The sequence below is a fragment of the Somniosus microcephalus genome, chromosome 25 (assembly GCF_052327205.1).
Source record: "Somniosus microcephalus isolate GS21.2 chromosome 25, FLI_Smic_1.0, whole genome shotgun sequence".
Lineage (NCBI taxonomy): Eukaryota > Metazoa > Chordata > Chondrichthyes > Squaliformes > Somniosidae > Somniosus > Somniosus microcephalus.
In genome coordinates, this window is record NC_141011.1 from 24,146,289 (window position 1) to 24,165,840 (window position 19,552).

The following is a 19,552-nucleotide window of genomic DNA, read 5'->3' on the forward strand; positions in this document are numbered from 1 at the left end:
AAAGGCAGACTATTGCAATGAAGAATTTCACCATTAAGAGCCACAAGACAACATAATTTTTAGGAATACATTTATTTTATTTTGTGAATTGTAGGTGTTTGCAATCCTCTGAAGCTTCAAAGTGGGTCACTCACTTCAGTTGTTCATCATTTTCTGTAAAGTAACAGCATTGCCATTAGAATAACACTTTTAGAATAAATTATCTATTAAAAGATTGACCACAATATACTATAGTAAAATAATGTAATTCTTAGGTTAGAGGTCGGAAGACACTTTCCTTGGCAGAGTTGTGGATGTGACTAATAGATTATCAACAGGCTGAATAAAACTATCTCCTTCAGTAAGGAACTGGATAGATATCTAGTTCTAATGAAGTTCAAGAGAAGCTGGAGGAACAGCACCTCATCTTTTGATTAGATACATTACAGCCTCCCAGACTCAACATTGCTTGCAACAATTTCAGATCATAACCACTGCACCCATTTTTTCGCACAACAGTTGTTTGGAATGATTCTGCTTTCGACATTTTCAGCTCCTCTAGGCCCATCTTTTGTTTCTTTCATTGTTCATTACCACCCCTTTTTGCCTTGCACCATCGTCCCCTTTGTCATTTAATCTCTCCTGCCTATCACAGAATCTTCCCTTTTGTCCTTTTCTCTCCTCCCCCCACCCCCCCCCACCCCCTTTCCCTGCCTCTGTACTTGCTTAAAACTTGTTACATCTCTTAACTTTTTCCAGATCTGATATAAGGTCATCGACCTGAAACGTTAACTCTTGTTTCTCTCGCCACAGATGCTGCCTGACCTGCTGAGAATTTCCAGCATTTTCTCTCTTTATTTCAGATTTCCAGCATCCGCAGTATTTTGCTTTCGGATAAATATCTGGTTGGAAACCTGACGAGAGGCTGTAATGGTAGTTATAGACTGAGGCGATCAAATACTTCATAATACACAGTGGTTGCTGTGCTGCGGCTGAGGGAAGGAGAAGAATCGTTGTCTATGGAGAGTAGCAGGCCACAATCGGACAGGATGGGGCATTTTTCTAATGGTTTTACTTTCAGAAATAAGAATGCCTGCTTATGAGATTGTGTAAACGCTGCGTGCAACAAGAAGATACATTATCCCTGCCCCCACCCGTGTCACAGTGTAGCCTCACAACCAACGTATGTGAAATATATGTCAGTTGCAGGTACGGTAGCACGAGTGGTTATGTTACTGGACTAGTAATCCTGAGGCCTGGACTAACGATCTGGAGATATGAGTTCAAATCTAAATTCAGTCAATTAATCAAATCTGGAATAAAAACCTAGTATCAGTAATGGTGACCATGAAACTGATTGTTGTAAAAACTCATCTGGTTTCACTAATGTCCTTTAGGGAAGGAAATCTGCCACCCTTACCCGGTCTGGCCTATATGTGACTCGACCCAAAGCAATGTGGTTGACTCTTAACTGCCCTCTGAAATGGCCTAGCGAGCCACTCGCTTGTACCAAAGCCGCTACGGGGAGAAAAAAAACACAGACTGCAGCGGTTCAAGAAGGTGGCTCACAACCACTTCCTCAAGGCCAGTTAGGGAGGGGCAATTAATGCTGGCATTGCCAGCGACGTCCACATCCCAGGAACAAAAGAAAATGGGTAATGTACAGACTCCATCTACAAAGTAGTCTGGAGCCCTTTTCTTGGAAGCTTACGTAATCCCAGAGATGGTCAGTACAGCCACAACATCGCCTAACCGGCAAGAATGAGCCCAAGAGCTAGAAACCCCCCTTAAGCCGACATTGGCAATGACTTAATCCTGCAGGATCTCCCTCTGTACAGCTAGGACCTTTGCTATACACCTGTCTTAACCAAACTTCAGGGCCAAATCACCTTGTGTCCCAACAGCACACCTGCACAGACTGCCTCAATGCGGCAATGTATTCTGTAAATACTGTGGGACAAATCCACTCCACTTGCGATTCAGCACCAGAGTGAGGGGATGTATTATGTACAGCCCTCTCGTACTCCTGCTGCTAGTCAATTTGGCCCACGTGGCGGTGATTAGCATCCGAATGATGATATAGTACTGCAGCTCTCGATTGCCATTTTCCCTGACTACACGGAGCTTGCCTGCGCAGATTTTCCCGTTGCCAACCTGTACAGCCCTTCCCGCGACATCAGCGAAGGCCCATAGCCAGGAAAAAAGAACCTCAATCGTTACAGTTGTTTCCCACTAGCTGCCAGCCCCCTCAACAACAACAACAACCTGTATTTATATAGCACCTTTAATGTAGTAAAACCCCTCAAGGTGCTTCACGGGAGCGATATCAAACAAAATTTGACACCGAGCCACATAAGGAGTCATAGAGTCATAATGGCACAGAAGGAGGCCATTCTCCCCATCGAGTCCGTGCCGGCTCTCTGCAGAGCAATCCAGTCAGTCCCATTCCCCCGCTCTATCCCCGTAGCCCTGCAAGTTTATTTCCCTCAAGTGCCTATCCCGTCTCCCCTTGAAAACATTGAGTGTCTCCGCTTCCACCACTTCCGTCAGCAGCGAGTTCCAGGTCCTATCCAAACCCATCATAATCTTATACACCTCTATCAAATCACCCCTCAACCTCCTTTGCTCTAATGAAAACAAATCCAGCTTCTCCAACCTGTTCTTGTAGCTAAGACCCCCCATCCCCGAAACCATTCTGGTAAATCTCCTTTGCAACCTCTCAAGTGCCTTCACATCCTTCCTAAAGTGTGGTGACCAGAACTGGACGCAATACTCCAGTTGTGGCCTAACTGGAGATATTAGGACACATGACCAAAAGTTTGGTCAAAGAGGTAGGTTTTAAGGAGCGACATAAGAGAAGAGTGTGGTAGAGAGGCGGAGAGGTTTAGGGAGGGAATGCAAGAGCTTAGGGTCTAGGCAACTGAAGGCATAGCCATCAATTGTGGAGCAAAGGAAATCGGGGATGCGCAAGAGGCCAGAATTGGAGGAACACAGAGATCGTGGCACATTGTAGGGCTGGAGGAGGTCATAAAGATAGGAGGGGGAGAGCGAAGCCATGGAGGAATTTGAACACAAGGATGAACATTTTAAAATCGAGACGTTGCCGGACTCTCAAACCTGCCAGCAGTGTAAAATGGACAGATTTCACAGGAGCCACAGAAGAGAGGGAGCAGTTCTGCAATGTAAAGTGATGTCATTGTTCGTTATTACTTTAGTAACCACCAATATTTCTGACCATGTACCTCAGTAATCCAGTCATTGTAGGCAGACACACGGGTGAAGACGGTTGGCTTCTTCTTGTGGCTGCAGAAAGAGGACCCAAAGCTGACGATACCGTGCACTTCCCAGATGCCGTCAGCGTTCTGACAGTTCAAGGGACCGCCAGAATCGCCCTGAGCGGGGAACAGAAACACAGTTTAGTTGTTGCGGAGGGGCGGAAAGCCTCAAATGACACAACTTGTGGACAGTTTCCGTTGGTCAACTAACATTGCATCCTGAGACGACTCCGTCACCGCCGGCACACACCATCGACTGCTTTACTATCCCCCCCCACCAATCAGGCTGGGAGCAAATGGTGTGATCTACGACAGGTAGAAGCGCTTGTTGCAGGACGTCGGAAACGGTACCACCAGCTGAAAGGGAAGAAACTCGATTGTTACTGAGACGTGTAGGTGAGAATTGGACAATTATTTCCCGATTGCACTCAGAGTGTTCAGAGTGCCTGCGGCCAGATCCCATTCGCACTCCCCAAGCTATCCTGTGGATTTGGGCACATATGCTCTCAACATGGAGAGGAGCACCTCATAATTCTGTTGGGACATTCTTTTAGTTAAAGCCACCGCAGGGAGGTCCTACAGCCAGTCACTAATCTGTACCGAGTTAGCTGATGTCAGCTCAGGTGGTGGGGGAAGAGGCTTCAACTGGCCTCTGTGTTCCCAGGTTAGGGAGGGGAGAAAATCAGCTGAAGTTACTGCATCTGACCACTGTTCAATGCCATCTGCTGGAAAAAGCATGTGTGTGGACACCACATGAAGACCTGATCAGACTTGGCCATGATGCGCCACCGTGCCCGAAGAATCTGCTGACACTCATTGTCTAGGCTCACGCGTGGCTTGGGTGAGTTTCTGTAGGGTGACCAGAACCCATGGAACTGTAACCCAGCAAAAGCCGTGGCATTCCGAGAGAAGGGGCAGCAGAACAAATTGGAGGAGGCAAAGAATGAAAGTAATGGGAAATATAGAATGAGGGATGTCAATGGAATGAAAATTGGACGGGTTCTCTAAAGGTTGGGCAAACCACTCGGCCAGATTACCGTCCAGGCAGTGAAGGTGACAATCTACCCCCTCAGCTTTAAGTTCCTCGGAGTCCACATCACGGAAGACCTCTCCTGGTCCCTCAATACCTCCTCTCTGGTGAAGAAGGTCCAGCAGTGCCTATATTTCCTAAGGAGGCTGAAGGGATGTAACCTGTCACCCCTGATCCTCTCTAACTTTTACCGCTGCACAATAGAGAGCATCCTGACAAACTGTATCACAGTATGGTATGGCAGCTGTAGCTACTATGACCGGAAAGCCCTGCAGCGGGTAGTCAAAACTGCCCAACGCATTACCGGCACCCGGCTACCGACCATAGAGCACATATACCAGAAACGCTGTCTACGGAGGTCACGGTCCATCATCAAAGACCCTACCCACCCCAGCCACAGTCTGTTCGCCCTCCTGCCATCTGGGAGACGCTACAGATGCATTCGCACCCGAACGACCAGATTTAGGAACAGCTTCTTTCCCAGGGCTGTCATCCTACTGAACTCCACAAATAAACTCTAAAGCCTGCACATCTGCCAATGCACTTTATTATGGTTATGTTTATGTTAATGTATTACAAGCCAAATGAATGTTGAATGTTTAAATGTCTTAATCTAAATGTACACTCTCGGGAGCCGCAAGCCTACATTTCGTTGTACTGCACTTGTGCACTAACAATGACAATAAAGTTGATTATGATTATGATTACAGCAGACCTAAAGTCTGTAACAGTAATCAAATGTGTAAAAGCTAAAATGACTCGAGAATGGAAGTGAAGCACATTGATCACATCAGCTTCCTGTGTACAAGGCCTTTTGATAGATCCCTATCCATATCAGGTAAGCTATTTTTGTTTTCTAGCTGATAACTATTAAGCCTAGGTTCCATTAATGTTCAAATGACATAGTAATCATTATTGTCGAGGATGATGTGGCATGAATGGGCTCTGACAAGGTTAGGCTTAAAGAAATCGCTAAAAACAAAATATCATTTTGCACCAGAATTTCAAGATTTCACTCCAATAAAATTTGTTGTGTACAACCCTCAGTGTCTTGATGAACTGGCTCTCCTCCCGTCCCCACCAATCAGAACTGTCCAATCACTGGCCAATCACTTCCTGACCACAAATTGGATGCCTCAACATGAGACTCCCAGCATTGGGCCAAATGGAGTAAGTCTTACGCAGTTGCATCCGGTCCGGTAAACAACCTTCCCTGTCCTTGCTAGATCAGTTCTCACATCTGAGTGCTGAAAGGACAGTGCCCTAACCCAGACATGTCAAGCTTTCCATCTTCGTAGGTGTCTTAGCTGCCTTGTGGGTCATGAAGTTTAAGTCGATGTTCCCATCAATTTGCATAAATCTCAAGTTGCTGATCTTAACAAATCTTAGTGAGTTAATTTAGGATTTATTAACCAATGTGGCAGCAGTGCTAAAAACAGCCCTTTTGAAACTCTAGGTTCACAGAATTCAACTTGTTTTTTGACTTCTTTCCTAACCTTTTCGCGTTCTCTTTCGTCATCCTCTTTGTTGTCTGTGTACTTAGTGTCTGTCTTTTAATTTCATTTTCTTTAATTTCAATTTTGCCCTTATTTCTTTATTCATCCGTGGTGTGTCATTACTGGCTAGTTTGCTCTTGCTTTTTAGCGGGATATATTTCTCCTGAACTCTGTAAATAGACTTTGTTTGCTTTGCTGTTTGCTTTGTTTGCTGTAAAATACACTGATTTGGCCGTAAGTCCCGCCTACCTCCAACTTGTTGACTAGCACAATGGTGTCAATAGACACTCTCGCAAAAAAATGTTTTATTCGTTCCTAGGATGGCGTCGCTGGCAAGGCCAGCATTTATTGCCTGTTATGTTAGTGAAAAACTCTGTGCTACAGTTAACCAATAATATATTTATGGGCTAAAGCAACACAGCGGCAGCGGCGAGAGGATAAAGAGCGGCCCAAGAGCGGACCTGAATTAAAGCAGCGGCAGCGGTGAGAGGATAAAGAGCAGCCCGAGAGCGACCCTGAATTAAAGCAGCAGAGAGAGGATAAAGAGCGGCCCGAGAGCGACCCTGAATTAAAGCAGCAGAGAGAGGATAAAGAGCGGCCTGAGAGCGGACCTGAATTAAAGCAGCGGCAGCGGTGAGAGGATAAAGAGCGGCCCGAGAGCGACCCTGAATTAAAGCAGCGGCAGCGGTGAGAGGATAAAGAGCGGCCCAAGGGCGACCCTGAATTAAAGCAGCGGCAGCGGAGAGAGGATAAAGAGCGGCCCGAGAGCGACCCTGAATTAAAGCAGCGGCAGCGGTGAGAGGATAAAGAGCGGCCCGAGAGTGGACCTGAATTAAAGCAGCGGCAGCGGAGAGAGGATAAAGAGCGGCCCGAGAGTGGACCTGAATTAAAGCAGCGGCAGTGGCGAGAGGATAAAGAGCGGCCCGAGACTGGACCCCAGTTAAAGCAGCGGCAGCGGCAAGAGGATAAAGAGCGGCCCGAGAGCGACCCTGAATTAAAGGAGCGGAGAGAGGATAAAGAGCGGCCCGAGACTGGACCCCAATTAAAGCAGCGGAGAGAGGATAAAGAGCGGCCCGAGAGCGGACCTGAATTAAAGCAGCGGCAGCGGCAAGAGGATAAAGAGCGGCCCGAGAGCGGACCTGAATTAAAGCAGCGGCAGCGGCAAGAGGATAAAGAGCGGCCCGAGAGCGGACCTGAATTAAAGCAGCGGCAGCGGTGAGAGGATAAAGAGCGGCCTGAGAGCGGACCTGAATTAAAGCAGCGGCAGCGGCGAGAAGATAAAGAGCGGCCCGAGAGCGGACCTGAATTAAAGCAGCGGCAGCGGCAGCGGCGAGAAGATAAAGAGCGGCCTGAGAGCGGACCTGAATTAAAGCAGCGGCAGCGGTGAGAGGATAAAGAGCGGCCCGAGAGCGGACCTGAATTAAAGCAGCAGAGAGAGGATAAAGAGCAGCCCGAGAGCGGACCTGAATTAAAGCAGCGGCAGCGGTGAGAGGATAAAGAGCGGCCCGAGAGCGGACCTGAATTAAAGCAGCAGCAGCGGCGAGAGGATAAAGAGCGGCCCGAGAGCGGACCTGAATTAAAGCAACGGCAGCGGCGAGAGGATAAAGAGCGGCCCGAGAGCGGACCTGAATTAAAGCAGCAGCAGCGGCGAGATTCCGATTCAAAAACAACAACAACAATAAAAAAATCAAAGAGTAACATCACAGGAGAGCAGGTAGGTGATTGGTTGGTGAGTATTATAGCTTTTTTTTGCTCTATTAGTTAGGGAAGGGGGTTAAATTAAGAGCTGAGAAACTGTAACTTGCTAAGAAATTCGGGTCTCCACGGGTGAGTACACACGGGGTACTCACCCATAAGCCCAATAGAAGTGCCGGTTTCGTGCATGCACTGCGCATGTGCAGGAAACCGGAACTTCCGTTCCCTTAAAGGAAAGGGTCAGAGGTCAAACGCGTGCGCCGGAGAGGCAGCGCGTGCGCATGGAACTTACGTTTTTTTTCCAGGTTTCTCCGGGAGGGTAAGTCTCCAGGAGTTACGCTTGTAAAAAGCAGGCGCGAGGCCTGCTTTTAACAAGGTAAGTGGTGAATTAATTAAAATTAAAACATTTTTTCCACAGGTTTATTATTTTTAAATACTTTAAAGAAAGGTAAGTTTATTTTTAGCCCCGCTAGAAAATGTAAATAATTTTTTCAAAAATTTAAATTATTGTTTAAAATAGTTATTTTATGTAATTTATAGTTATTTTAAAAATGTGATTTAAAAAAAAAAATTATTTGAGGTTTTAGTGATGTTTTGGGGCTTATAGTATTTATAGGTTTGATAGCTCTTCCTGTCAAACTTATGAATGAAGCATTCCCTGCTGCCATTGGCGCTCCATGGCCCACGTGATCCCAGGGGACGCATCGAACTAACTGCGCCCCTGGGATACGCAAGCACTGCGCGCCGGCAGTTGGAGGAGGCCCAGGATTGGAATCCCACGCGGGCCCACCGCTCAACGGCCGGCGCGCTAGGTAAGCGTAGGTCGGGGGCTTGCACCCGCGGGAAGCCCCCAACCCGAATTTCTGGGCCAATAACTTAAACCAGATAAAATAATCAAACAATAAAACTAAAATATTGATTAAATAAAAGCTTAAACTAACTAATTAATTAATAAATAAAACAAGGTTAGAGATGGCAGGGCAGGTGGTGTATCGTAACTGCAGCATGTGGGAGTTTGTGGAGAGCATTGCGATCCCGAGCAACCACATCTGCAGTAAATGTCTGCAACTCGAGGAACTTCGGCTCAGAGTTGTTGAGCTGGAGTCCGAGCTGCAGACATTGCGATGCATCAGGGAGGGGGAGAGTTACCTGGACACTTTGTTCCAGGAGCCAGTCACACCCTTTAGGCTAAGTAGTACTTTAGAGTTCATCAGTGGTCAGGGACAGGAGGGTGTGACTGCGGGTCAGGAAGGCATGGGGACCCAGGATGTAGTGATGGGGGAGCATCAGCCCTTGATCTTGTCCAATAGGTACAAGGTACTTGTTACCTGTATGGATGAAGAAAAGGACTGCAGGGAGGATGGGCAAACTGACCATGGCATTGTGATACAGGTGGCCATCCAAGTGGGGGGGGGGGGAGAAGGAAAGAATGTGGTAGTGGTGGGGGACAGTATAGTCAGGGGGATAGATACTGTTCTCTGCAGCTGCGAAAAAGAGTCTCGAAGGCTGTGTTGCCTGCCAGGGTTAAGAATATCTCCTTGCTGCTGGAGAAGAACTTGGAGTGGGAGGGGGAGGATCCAGTTGTCGTGGTCCACGTAGGAACCAACGACATAGGTAGAACTAGGAATGAGGTTCTGTTGAGGGAGTTTGAGGAGGTAGGGTCTAAATTAATAAGCAGAACCTCAGGTAGTAATCCAGAGATTATTACCCTTGAGCCACACGCAAATTGGCATAGGGTCAAGCAGATCAGAGAGTTAAATGCGTGGCTCAAAGGGTGGTGTGGGAAGAAGGGGTTTCAATTCATGGGGCACTGACACCAGTACTGGGGAAAGAGGGAGCTGTTCCGTTGGAGTGGGCTCCACTTAAACCGGGCTGGGACCAGTGTCCTGGTGAATTGAATAACTAGGGCTGTAGCTAGGGCTTTAAGGCAAAAAATGGGGTGGGGGGGGAGGGTTCATGTGAGGGGAAATTTAGAAATCTAAAGAGAAAGATCAAGGCAATAGAGCAGTGTAGCGATTTGGGTAAAAATAAGCAGATTGTGACAGGAAGGGACAGAGAGTTTAATGGTAGCAGTGCAGCAGAGAATAAGGTCAAAGCAGGGAATAATGCTAACAAATTTTAATTAAAGGCTCTTTATATGAATGCACAAAGCATTCGTAACAAGATAGATGAACTAGTGGCAAAAATAGAGGTAAATGGGTTTGATGTAATAGCCATTACAGAGACCTGGTTGCAAGGTGACCAAGGTTGGGAACTAAATGTTCCAGGGTACTTGACATTTCGAAAAGACAGGCAGAATGAAAAAGGAAGGCCGTAGCCTGATAATAAAGAATGACATAAGGACAATAGAGAAAAAGGATCTCGGCTTGGAAGATCAGGAAGTAGAATCAGTATGGGTGGAAATAAGTAATAGCAAGGGGCAGAAAACACTGGTGGGAGTAGTATATAAGTCCCCTAACAGTAGCTATACTGTTGGACAGGATATTAATCAACAAATGGAAGGAGCTTGTAACAAAAGGTCATGCAATAATCGTGGGAGACTTTAATCTTCATATAGACTGGACAAATCAAATTGGCAAAGGTAGTCTGGAGGACGAGTTCATGGAATGCATTCCAGTCAGTTTCCTAGAGCAATACGTCATGGAACCAACCAGGGAACAGGCTATTTTAGATCTTGTATTGTGTAATGAGACAGGGTTAATTAGCAATCTCATAGAAAAGGATCCTCTGGGGAAGAGTGATCATAATATGATAGAATTTGACATTAAGTTTGAGAGTGACTTGCTGAAGTCCGAAACTAAAGTCTTAAAACTTAAATAAAGCCAATTACATAGGTATGAGGGGCGAGTTGGCTAAGGTAGATTGTAAAAATAGATTAAAAGGTATGGCAGTAGATAAGCAGTGGCTAGCATTTAAAGAAATATTTCATAATTCTCAACAAAAATACATTTCATTGAGAAACAAAAACTCCACGGAAAAAGTGATCCATCCATGGCTAACTAAAGAATTTAAGGATAGCATTTAATTGAAAGAAGAAGCTTATAATGTTGTGAAGAATAGTAGTAAGCCTGAGGATTGGGAGAATTTCAGCAAAGGATGACTAAAAAATTGATAAAAAGGGAAAAAATAGAATATGAGAGAAAACTAGCAAGAAATATAAAAACAGATTGTAAGAGCTTCTACAAGTATGTAAAAAGGAAGAGAGTAGCAAAAGTAAACTTTGGTCCCTTAGAGGCTGAGACAGGAGAAATTATTATGTGGAATAAGGAAATGGCAGAAACGCTAAACAAATATTTTATATCTGTCTTCACAGAAGAAGACACAAAAAGCATACCAAAAATGGTGGGGAACCATGGGTCTAATGAGGGTGAGGAACTTAACATAATTAATATAAGTATAGAAAAAGTAATTAATATAAGTAGAGAAAAAGTACTAGAGAAAGTAATGGGACTAAAAGCCGACAAATCCCCTGGACCTGACGGCCTACATCCTAGGGTTCTAGAAGAGGTGGCTGCAGAGATAGTGGATGCATTAATTTTGATCTTCCAAAATTCCCTAGATTCTAGAACATTCCCAGTGGATTGGAAGGTAGAAAATGTAACACTGCTATTCAAGAAAGGAGGGAGAGAGAAAACAGGGAACAACAGGCCAGTTAGCCTGACATCAGTTGTCGGAAAAATGCTGGAATCCATTGTTAAGGAAGTGGTATCAGGGCACTTAGAAAATCATAACATGATTAGGCAGAGTCAACATGGTTTTATGAAAGGGAAATCGTGCTTGACCAATTTATTAGAGTTTTTTGAGGATGTAACTAGCAGGGTAGATAAAGGGGAAATGTTGGATGTAGTATATTTGGATTTCCAAAAGGCATTCGATAAGGTGCCACATAAAAGGTTATTACACAAGAGAAGGGCTCATGGGGTTGGGGGTAATATAGTAGCATGGATAGAGGATTGGTTAACAGACAGAAAACAGAGAGTAGGGATAAACGGGTCTTTTTCAGGTTGGCAGGCTATAACTAGTGGGGTGCTGCAGCTATTTACAATCTATATTAACGACCTAGATTAAGGGACCGAGTGCAATGTATCCAAGTTTGCTGACGATACAAAGCGAGGTGGGACAGTAAGCTGTGATGAGAACACACAGAGTCTGCAAAGGGTTATAGATAGACTAAGTGAGTGGGCAGTAAGGTGGCAGATGGAGTATAATGTAGGGAAATGTGAGGTTATTCACTTTGGTAGGAAGAATAGAAAAACAATATTTTTTAAATGGTGAGAGACTTTTAAATGTTGGTGTTCAGAGAGATGTGGGTGTCCTCGTGCAAGAAACACAGAAAGCTAGCATACAGGTACAGCAAGCAGTAAGGAAGGCAAATGGCATGTTGGCCTTTATTGCAAGGGGATTGGAGTATAAGAATAAGGAAGTCTTGCTACAATTGTACAGGGCCTTGGTGAGGCCACACCTGGAGTACTGTGCACAGTTTTGGTCTCCTTATCTAAGGAAGGATATACTTGCCTTGGAGGCAGTGCAACAAAGATTCACTAGACTGATTCCTGGGATGAGAGGGCTGTCCTATGAGGAGAGATTGGGCCAGAAATTCCAGAACGGGGCTTGCAGCGCGTGCAAGCCCCGTATTTGCACTTACCCCGCGCTCCTGCCGATCAGCTTCTGGGACGCCTGAACTTGGAGAAATAGAAAGCACATTCCCGGGCAGCGTATGACGTCACGCCGCCCAGGAGTGCAGCCAGCGCGGACCCAGGAGCGTGCAGTGTAAGTGAGACACGCCCCTTGAGGTCTCAGTTTCACTGGACACGCCCCCAATGTTTCTGTCAAGCTGCTTTGCTTTTTTACATGCAAAGCAGCAGTTTAAATAGGTTTTTGGAAGTTTTTTGAAGATTTTGGTAACTTTTATAAACTTTTTAAAATGTTTACATTATTTTGAGTAATCTGAAGCAGTTTTAAAGAGAATTAAAGCAATTTAAAGACTTTTAAAAGCCCTAAAAGAATTTTTTTAATTCCATTTATTTATTTAGCAATGTCATCGTCATACGTGTCTTCACACTGTTCCCTTTGGGGAACTGTATGAAGTGGTGGAAGGATTTATGGCCGTGATTAACGCTCATTCCGTGACCGTAACCATCTTTGAACCAGCCATTAGGGCGGTTAGTCCTATGGCGGGAGGGTTTTACGGGCTCCCACAAGCTATACAAGGAGGGGGGGCCACCCACACCCACGGACGCAAATATCCCACTGGATGTCAACCCAGAATTTAGAGCCGGAGCTCCGACTCCACTTGCCGGGACTGTCTGGAGCGGGGTTCGAAACCCTACCCTGATCTGGCCCAGCGGCGGGGATCCTACCGCTATGACAAACGCCCAATCCGATTAGCAACGTGAAATGGCAGCATAGGGCTCCAGTCACGGGGAGGGAAAAGGCGCAGGAAACGTATGGGTGTCACCTTTTGTGCGGAGTGGGCCTTTTGCGTAGCAGTAAGCATCCCCGCCGCTGGGCCAGAAGGAGTAGGGTTTTGAACCCCACTCCAGACAGTCCCGGCAAGTGGAGTCGGAGCTCCAACTTTAAATTCTGGGTGGACATCCAGCGGGATACTTGCGTCCGTGGGTGTTGGTGGCCCCCCCCCCCTCAGATGGGTTGTGGGAGCCCGTAAAACCCTCCCGCCATAGGACTAACCACCCTAATGGCTGGTTCAAAGATGGTTACGGTCACGGAATGAGCGTTAATCACGGCCATAAATCCTTCCACCACTTCATACAGTTCCCCAAAGGGAACAGTGTGAGGATACGTCCGATGATGACCTCTTGCGCAATGCACCTCCTTGGACCCTCAGTCGCAGACGCGAGGGCGCAAGTCGTGCAAGTGTTAAATTTTTTATTTTATTGACATGTAAAATGTTGGCCCAATAATTCCCTCCCAAATGCGCTAGTACGGTCGGGGTACTTACGCATCTGGCCGGATGAAATGCCGGTTTTCAGCATGCACAGTGCATGTGGGGAAAACCGGCATTTCCTGTCCTCTGAACGAAGGGGTTCAGAGGCAGAACGCGTGCGACTGCACATGCAGCGCGTGCGCAGTATAATTCGCCGCTTTCATTAATGCTTTCAGTGAGGTCCAGTCATTACAACTTACACATGAAAAAAGCATGGGTGCAGTTGCTACAGAGGCTGCGGAGGAAGATATTTCTTATCGTGGAGCTTCTGAAAGTATGTATGTCTGTATATATTCCTTTGCGTGTTATGTATATATTCCTTTACTTATGTGTATGAATGTATTATTTAATTATGACTTTCAGAGAAAGTAACTTATTGGAAAATCATAATTAAAAACATACATTCATAGTAAAGGAATATAAAACATACATACATATACGTAAAGGAATATATGTGGACATACATACATAACTCATTCTCACATTCCATTCACACAGCCACAATTGCTCCTTCTACCTACCGTTCTGAAAACCCTTTTTAAAAAAAAAAAAAAAAAAAATTTTAACTTTAAAACTTACTTAAAATTTCTTAAAATAACTTCCCTCCCTTTCCCAAACAAAAATATTGCATTTCAAAAGCTCCACGATAAAATATATCTTCCTCCGCAGCCAATGAACCACTTTACACTTGCTTTTTTTCAGTGTAACTTCTAAGGACTTAACCTCACGGATTTCATGAATGAAATCCACGAAGTTCACTGCGCAAGCGCTGCCTGTGCAGTCGCACGCGCTCGAGGTCTGGAAATGCCGGCGTTCCCCGCATGCGCTGTTCATGCTGAACGCCGGCATTTCCAACGGCCAGAAGCGTGAGTAAGCCGACCGTACTCACGCTTCTGGCCTGGAATTTCTGGCCCACTGTGTAGAATGGGCCTATACTCTCTGAAGTTTAGAAGAATGCGAGGTGATCTCATTGAAACATACAAGATTCTAAAGGGGATGACAAAGTAAATGCTGAGAGGTTGTTTCCCCTGGCTGGAGTGTCTAGAACTAGGGGGCAAAGTCTCAGGATAAGGGGTCGGCCATTTAAGACTGAGATGAGGAGGAATTTCTTCACTCAGAGGGTTATGAATCTTTGGAATTCTCTGCTCCAGAGGGCTGTGAATGCTGAGTCTTTGAGTATATTCAAGGCTGAGATCGATAGATTTTTGGACTCTAGGGGAATCAAGGGATATGGAGATCGGGCGAGAAAGTGGAGTTGAGGCTGACGATCAGTCATGATCTTATTGAATGGCGGAGCAGGCTCGAGGGGCCGTATGGCCTACTCCTGCTCCTATTTCATATGTTGTTAAATGAAGCCCTCACTAATTTATTGATGCAGCCTAGCGTGTAAAAAGCACAATGAGGTGTGGTACTAAGCTAACCAGGCACAAGTTTGATCCCTAGTCCCTGCTGAGTTGGAGTATAACAATTGACCTCAGTGCCCCACAAAATTCAAACGGGGCAAACCGGTGAGTGGGAAATATAAGTGCAAATAGAACTGTGTTGTGTGGGCTTTGCCAGATGGCCAAGACTTGTGGGACACATGTGGCCATACAGCCTTAGTTTGGATACTCCTGCTCTAATGCTGTGAAGCACTGAATCATTAAACAGTTCTTTGTTTAAATATGTCTCCAGACATTGACTGATCAACTCACCCTTCAGGAGGCCCCAGCCAGTGATATAACAACTGTAGTTATTGGGAAGAAGCGTGCCCGGGGCAGGGATGCATCCCAACTCAATTTTGTTGGTTAAGACCACAGGTGCCGCGAGTTTGACCAGAGCAATATCGTAACTAGGAAAAGAAAGGAAAAACAGTGGTGAGTTGTGCTCTCCCAGCACACAATTATTAGCAGTCAGGGAGGTGGGTGTACAAGGCGGCATTGTTGAATGAACGGGGTGAGCTCTGATGGGTTTGATTGACTTTTCTCATCCCACTATGTTTGCAATTAATTTGGTGATATGTTTTCCTCGATCTTATCTTAAAACAAAAATCACTGTGCGCTCTAAAGCGGCTGAAAAATGCTACAGGTCACCTGGGGCCTGCTTCCCTTTCATCTAAATACCTTGAGGAATTCTTGCTCTTTGTGCCTCCATTTATGTCCTGCCCCATTTACTGGATGTTGCCACACCTGGGATTTAGAAGTGTTCCTTCTACTGATCGTGCAAAGGAATGTTAATAAGAGGTCCCAGCATCCATAGAGCTCCATTCACAATATCGGGCATACCATTTTTCATGCAATAACACGTCCTATGGAATATTTTCTCTCCATTTTGAGTGGGGAAGGGCCGGAGCTGAACTTGACATTTGGTCATAGTGGTATGCAGTATTCCAGGTGTGGCCTCACCAGTACCCTATATAACTGCAGCAAGACTTCCCTGCTTTTATACTCCATCCCCCTTGCAATAAAAGCCAAGATTCCATTGGCCTTCTTGATGTGTGTGTGTGTGTGTGTCTGTGTGTGTGTGAGTGTGTGTCTGTGTGTGTCTGTGTGTGTGTGAGTGTGTGTGAGTGTGTGTATGTACGCCTTTAAATCTGTTGCGGGTTTGGGAGGTGCTGCCGAAGAAGCCTTGAAGACTTCTATCAGGTCACCCCTCAGTCTTCTCTTTTCTAGAGAAAAGAGCCCCAGCCTATTTAATCTTTCCTGATAGGTAGAACCTCTCAATTCTGGTATTATTCTAGTAATTCTTTTTTGCACCTTCTCCAGTGCCTCTATATCCTTTTTATAATATGGAGACCAGAACTGTTCACTGAACTCCAAGTGTGATCTAACTAAGGTTCTATACAAGTTTAACACAACTTCTCTGCTTTTCAATTCTATCCCTCTAGAAATCAACCTCAGTGCTTTGTTTGCTTTTTTTATGGCCTTATTAACCTGAGCCGTTACTTTTAGTGATCTGTGTATCTGTACCCCCAGATCCCTTTGTTTCTGTACCCCATTTAGACACTTATTTTCCAAGGAGTATGTGGCCTCCTTAATCTTCCTACTAAAATGTATTACCTCACACTTATCTATATTAAAGTTCATTTGCTAATTACACACCCATTCTGCAAGCTTATTAATGTCTTCCTGTATTTTGCCGCAGTCCTCCTCTGTATTAATTACGCCCCCAATTTGGTGTCATCTGCAAATTTTTAAACTGTACTTCCGATTTCCGCGTCCAAATTGTTTACAATCGAACAACAGTGGTCCCAGCACCGATCCCTGTGGAACACCACTTCCCACCATTTGCCAATCTGAGTAACTACCTTTAACCCCTACTCTCTCTTTTCTGTTTTGTAGCCAACTTGGTCTCCATTCTGCTACTTGTCCCCTGACTCCACATGTTCTGACCTCAGTCATGAGTCTACTATGTGGTACCTTATCGAAGGCTTTTTGGAAATCCAATATATTACTTCTACTACATTACCTTTATCTATACTTTATGTTACTTCTTCAAAGAATTCAGTAAGGTTGGTCAAGCATGACCTTCCCTTTTGAAATCTGTGCTGACTTCTTTATTATTTTCAGTTTCTAGATCGTTTTCTATTACATCTTTGATTAAGGACTCCATTATCTTTCCAACCACCATCTATAGTTCTCTGGACTTCTTCTATCTCCCTTTTCATATATAGGAATCACGTCAGCTGTCCAACAGTTATCTGGCACTATTCCCTTTTCTAGTGACTTTTCATCTATATGTAATAGTGCCTCTGCTATCTCTACCCTAACATTTTTTACCATGCACGGATGCAATCCATCCGGACCGGAGGTTTTATCCTCTCGAAGTTTGATTCGTTTATCAATTATCTCCCCCTTTCTATCTTGAATGTCTTTATATCCTTTTTGATCTCTTCTTCTAATGTCATATCCACCATGTTAATTTCCCTGGTAAATACCGGTGCAAAATAATGATTTAATATATCTGCCATTTTGCTGTCATTATCTGAGTTTAGTGGCCCTCTCCCTATCCTGATTTTTGTTATTGATGTGTCTGTAGAATATTTTACTATTTATTTTCATATTCCTTGATAGTTTAATTTCATAGTATCTCTTTGCTTTCCTTTTTTTTTACTCATTTCCTAAGTTTCTCGTATTCCCTTTTTTCATCCTTTCCTTTGTTGTCTGTGTAATTAGTGTCTGTCTTTTACTTTAGTTTCTATTTTGCCCTTATTTCTTTATCCATCTGTGGTGTGTCATTACTGGCTAGTTTGCTCTTGTTTTTTTAGCGGGATATATTTCTCCTGAACTCTGTAAATAGGCTTTGATTGCTTTTCTGTTTGCTTTGTTTGCTGTAAAATACACTGGTTTGGCCGCAAGTCCCGCCTACCTCCAACTCATTGACTGACACAATGGTGTCAATAGACAATGTTAGTGAAATACTCTGCTACATTTAACCAATAATATCTCTGTGGCCTCAAGCAACACAACTTGATTTACAGAAGCAGCCTAGCGAGCAATGGGGTGCGGTTCGAAGCTAACCAGGCACAAAGTTTGATTCCTAGTCCCTGTTGAGTTGGCTGATTTCTGCAGAGTAGCAGTTGAGTTCTGACGAAGGGTTTCGACCTGAAACGTTGACTCTATTTCTCTCTCCACGGATGTTGCCTGGCCTGCTGAGTTTTTCCAGCATTTTCTGTTGTTATAGTTGGAGTATAACAAATGATTTCAGTGCCCCTCAGCTAGAAGAAAGTCAGCCAAAATTCCCACTGTTGGAAAGTGTAAATGTGGGGACGGTGGGCGAGGACAGTATCGGCCTTAGTTGTGGTGCCTTCTAAGTTCAAAAAGAATGCAAATACTCATTGTCTCAGCACAAAAAGAAAGTATGGTGAGGTGAGGCAACGCCTTTGGAACTGTACCCTTACAAGAGCGAGCTGCTTCAGCAGAAGGGGGGGGGAACTTTTTTTAATCCAAGTCTCTTTCTTATACTGACCCATTGGCAGCAAAGATCATGCTGAACTTTTCATGGCGGATGGTCTTCTCAACTGCAGCGAAAGTGGACCCTGCTTCATTGGCTGAAAGGACCTGTTTGCCGAGAGCCACTCTGTAGGTATTCTTTTTGCTGTGAGTAGAAACCAAAACTTGTTAAATTAGTGAAAGGCTTCAGAGCGTGATTCCAACATGTTATACAGTGAAATAGAAACTCACTCACGTTTGTTAATTGACTTGAAGTGGGGTCTGGATGGGACTATGGGCAAGAGACCACCTTTCATCACTAGCACTGAACTAAACAATTCGGCTCAGGCTAATGGGATGAGAGCCTCCTCTGGAACCTGGAATTGTGGCTGCGGCCTAGAAAAGGATGTGGACTGGGCCCTTGACTGGGATTGAGAGTGGGGGACTGGGAATGGTACAGGGGTTGGACCTGGAACTATGTGACTGGGGTTTGTGACAGGGACTGGTCATAACGGTCCTAATGTGAAGTGATTTTGGGCCCGTCTCAACCAGTTGCTCGTGGGCATGCACCCACTAGCACAAAATGGCTAATGATCTTGCGGTCTTGCTCAGGCAGGATAGCTACCGCAGAAAATGGAAAAATGTCACACTGGTACAATAGAGTGGAGTTGGGTCACATTGTTGGAGCAGGCTAAGGAGAGCTTTATTCTGTATGTGCTATAACTGACTTGGGGAGTGCTTGATGCTGACACTGGGCAGCCTAAATGGGACAATGTTGCAACAATCCCATCCCTCACTTTAAACGGCACTAACTTCACCAAAGATAAAATCAGCTTAAAATGTATTAATATTCATTTTTAAGTAAACCAGTCACTTACTTAACGCAATGTGCAGCGGTCATAACCCATTGCTGATCAATGAAGGTTCCACCACAAGTGTGAAACCATTCACCTCTCTTTTCTACTTGGAGAGAGATCTGCAAGAAATTCAAATGTTTAGTTTCAGGTTCATTGTCTTCATTTGAATGTTTTTCCAGAAAACGCTTTTCCAAATTCTCTCCCATTTTTTTCTTGGCATCATGCCGGAGTACGGTTCACAGATGGTGGTACCTCACTAAAGTGTCAAGACAAGAACATCCCTGCCGACCCAGATCTGTTCCCCGCTAATGGTCACACAATAACAACTTGCATTTATACAGGGCCTTTAACGTAGTAAAACTTCCC

The 19,552-nt window shown here is 44.9% G+C and overlaps 1 protein-coding gene across 1 annotated transcript; it reads right to left on the reverse strand.

Moving 5' to 3' along the window:
• Window positions 1-73: 73 nt before the first annotated feature.
• On the reverse strand, window positions 74-19,303 carry LOC147100542 (chymotrypsin-like elastase family member 2A). Its single transcript, XM_085966898.1, has 6 exons — window positions 19,208-19,303; window positions 18,367-18,495; window positions 15,114-15,250; window positions 3,466-3,611; window positions 3,222-3,371; window positions 74-153 (listed from the first exon to the last, which is right to left on the reverse strand). Exons 1-6 carry the CDS (start codon window positions 19,228-19,230, stop codon window positions 136-138), a joined length of 603 nt encoding a protein of 200 aa, XP_085823024.1. The 5' UTR covers window positions 19,231-19,303; the 3' UTR covers window positions 74-135.
• Between the last annotated feature and the right edge of the window lie 249 nt (window positions 19,304-19,552).

What these genes read in the sequence shown, in the direction of transcription:
- LOC147100542 (XM_085966898.1), bottom strand. Translation starts at nt 19,230, where the DNA reads ATGACCGCTGCACATTGCGTTAA. An exon ending in ATGATCTTTGCTGCCAATGG is followed by an intron (nt 15,251 to 18,366) that starts GTCAGTATAAGA and finishes TTCTTTTCCTAG; the next exon opens with TTACGATATTGCTCTGGTCA. An exon ending in TGGCTGGGGCCTCCTGAAGG is followed by an intron (nt 3,612 to 15,113) that starts GTGAGTTGATCA and finishes CTTCCCTTTCAG; the next exon opens with CTGGTGGTACCGTTTCCGAC.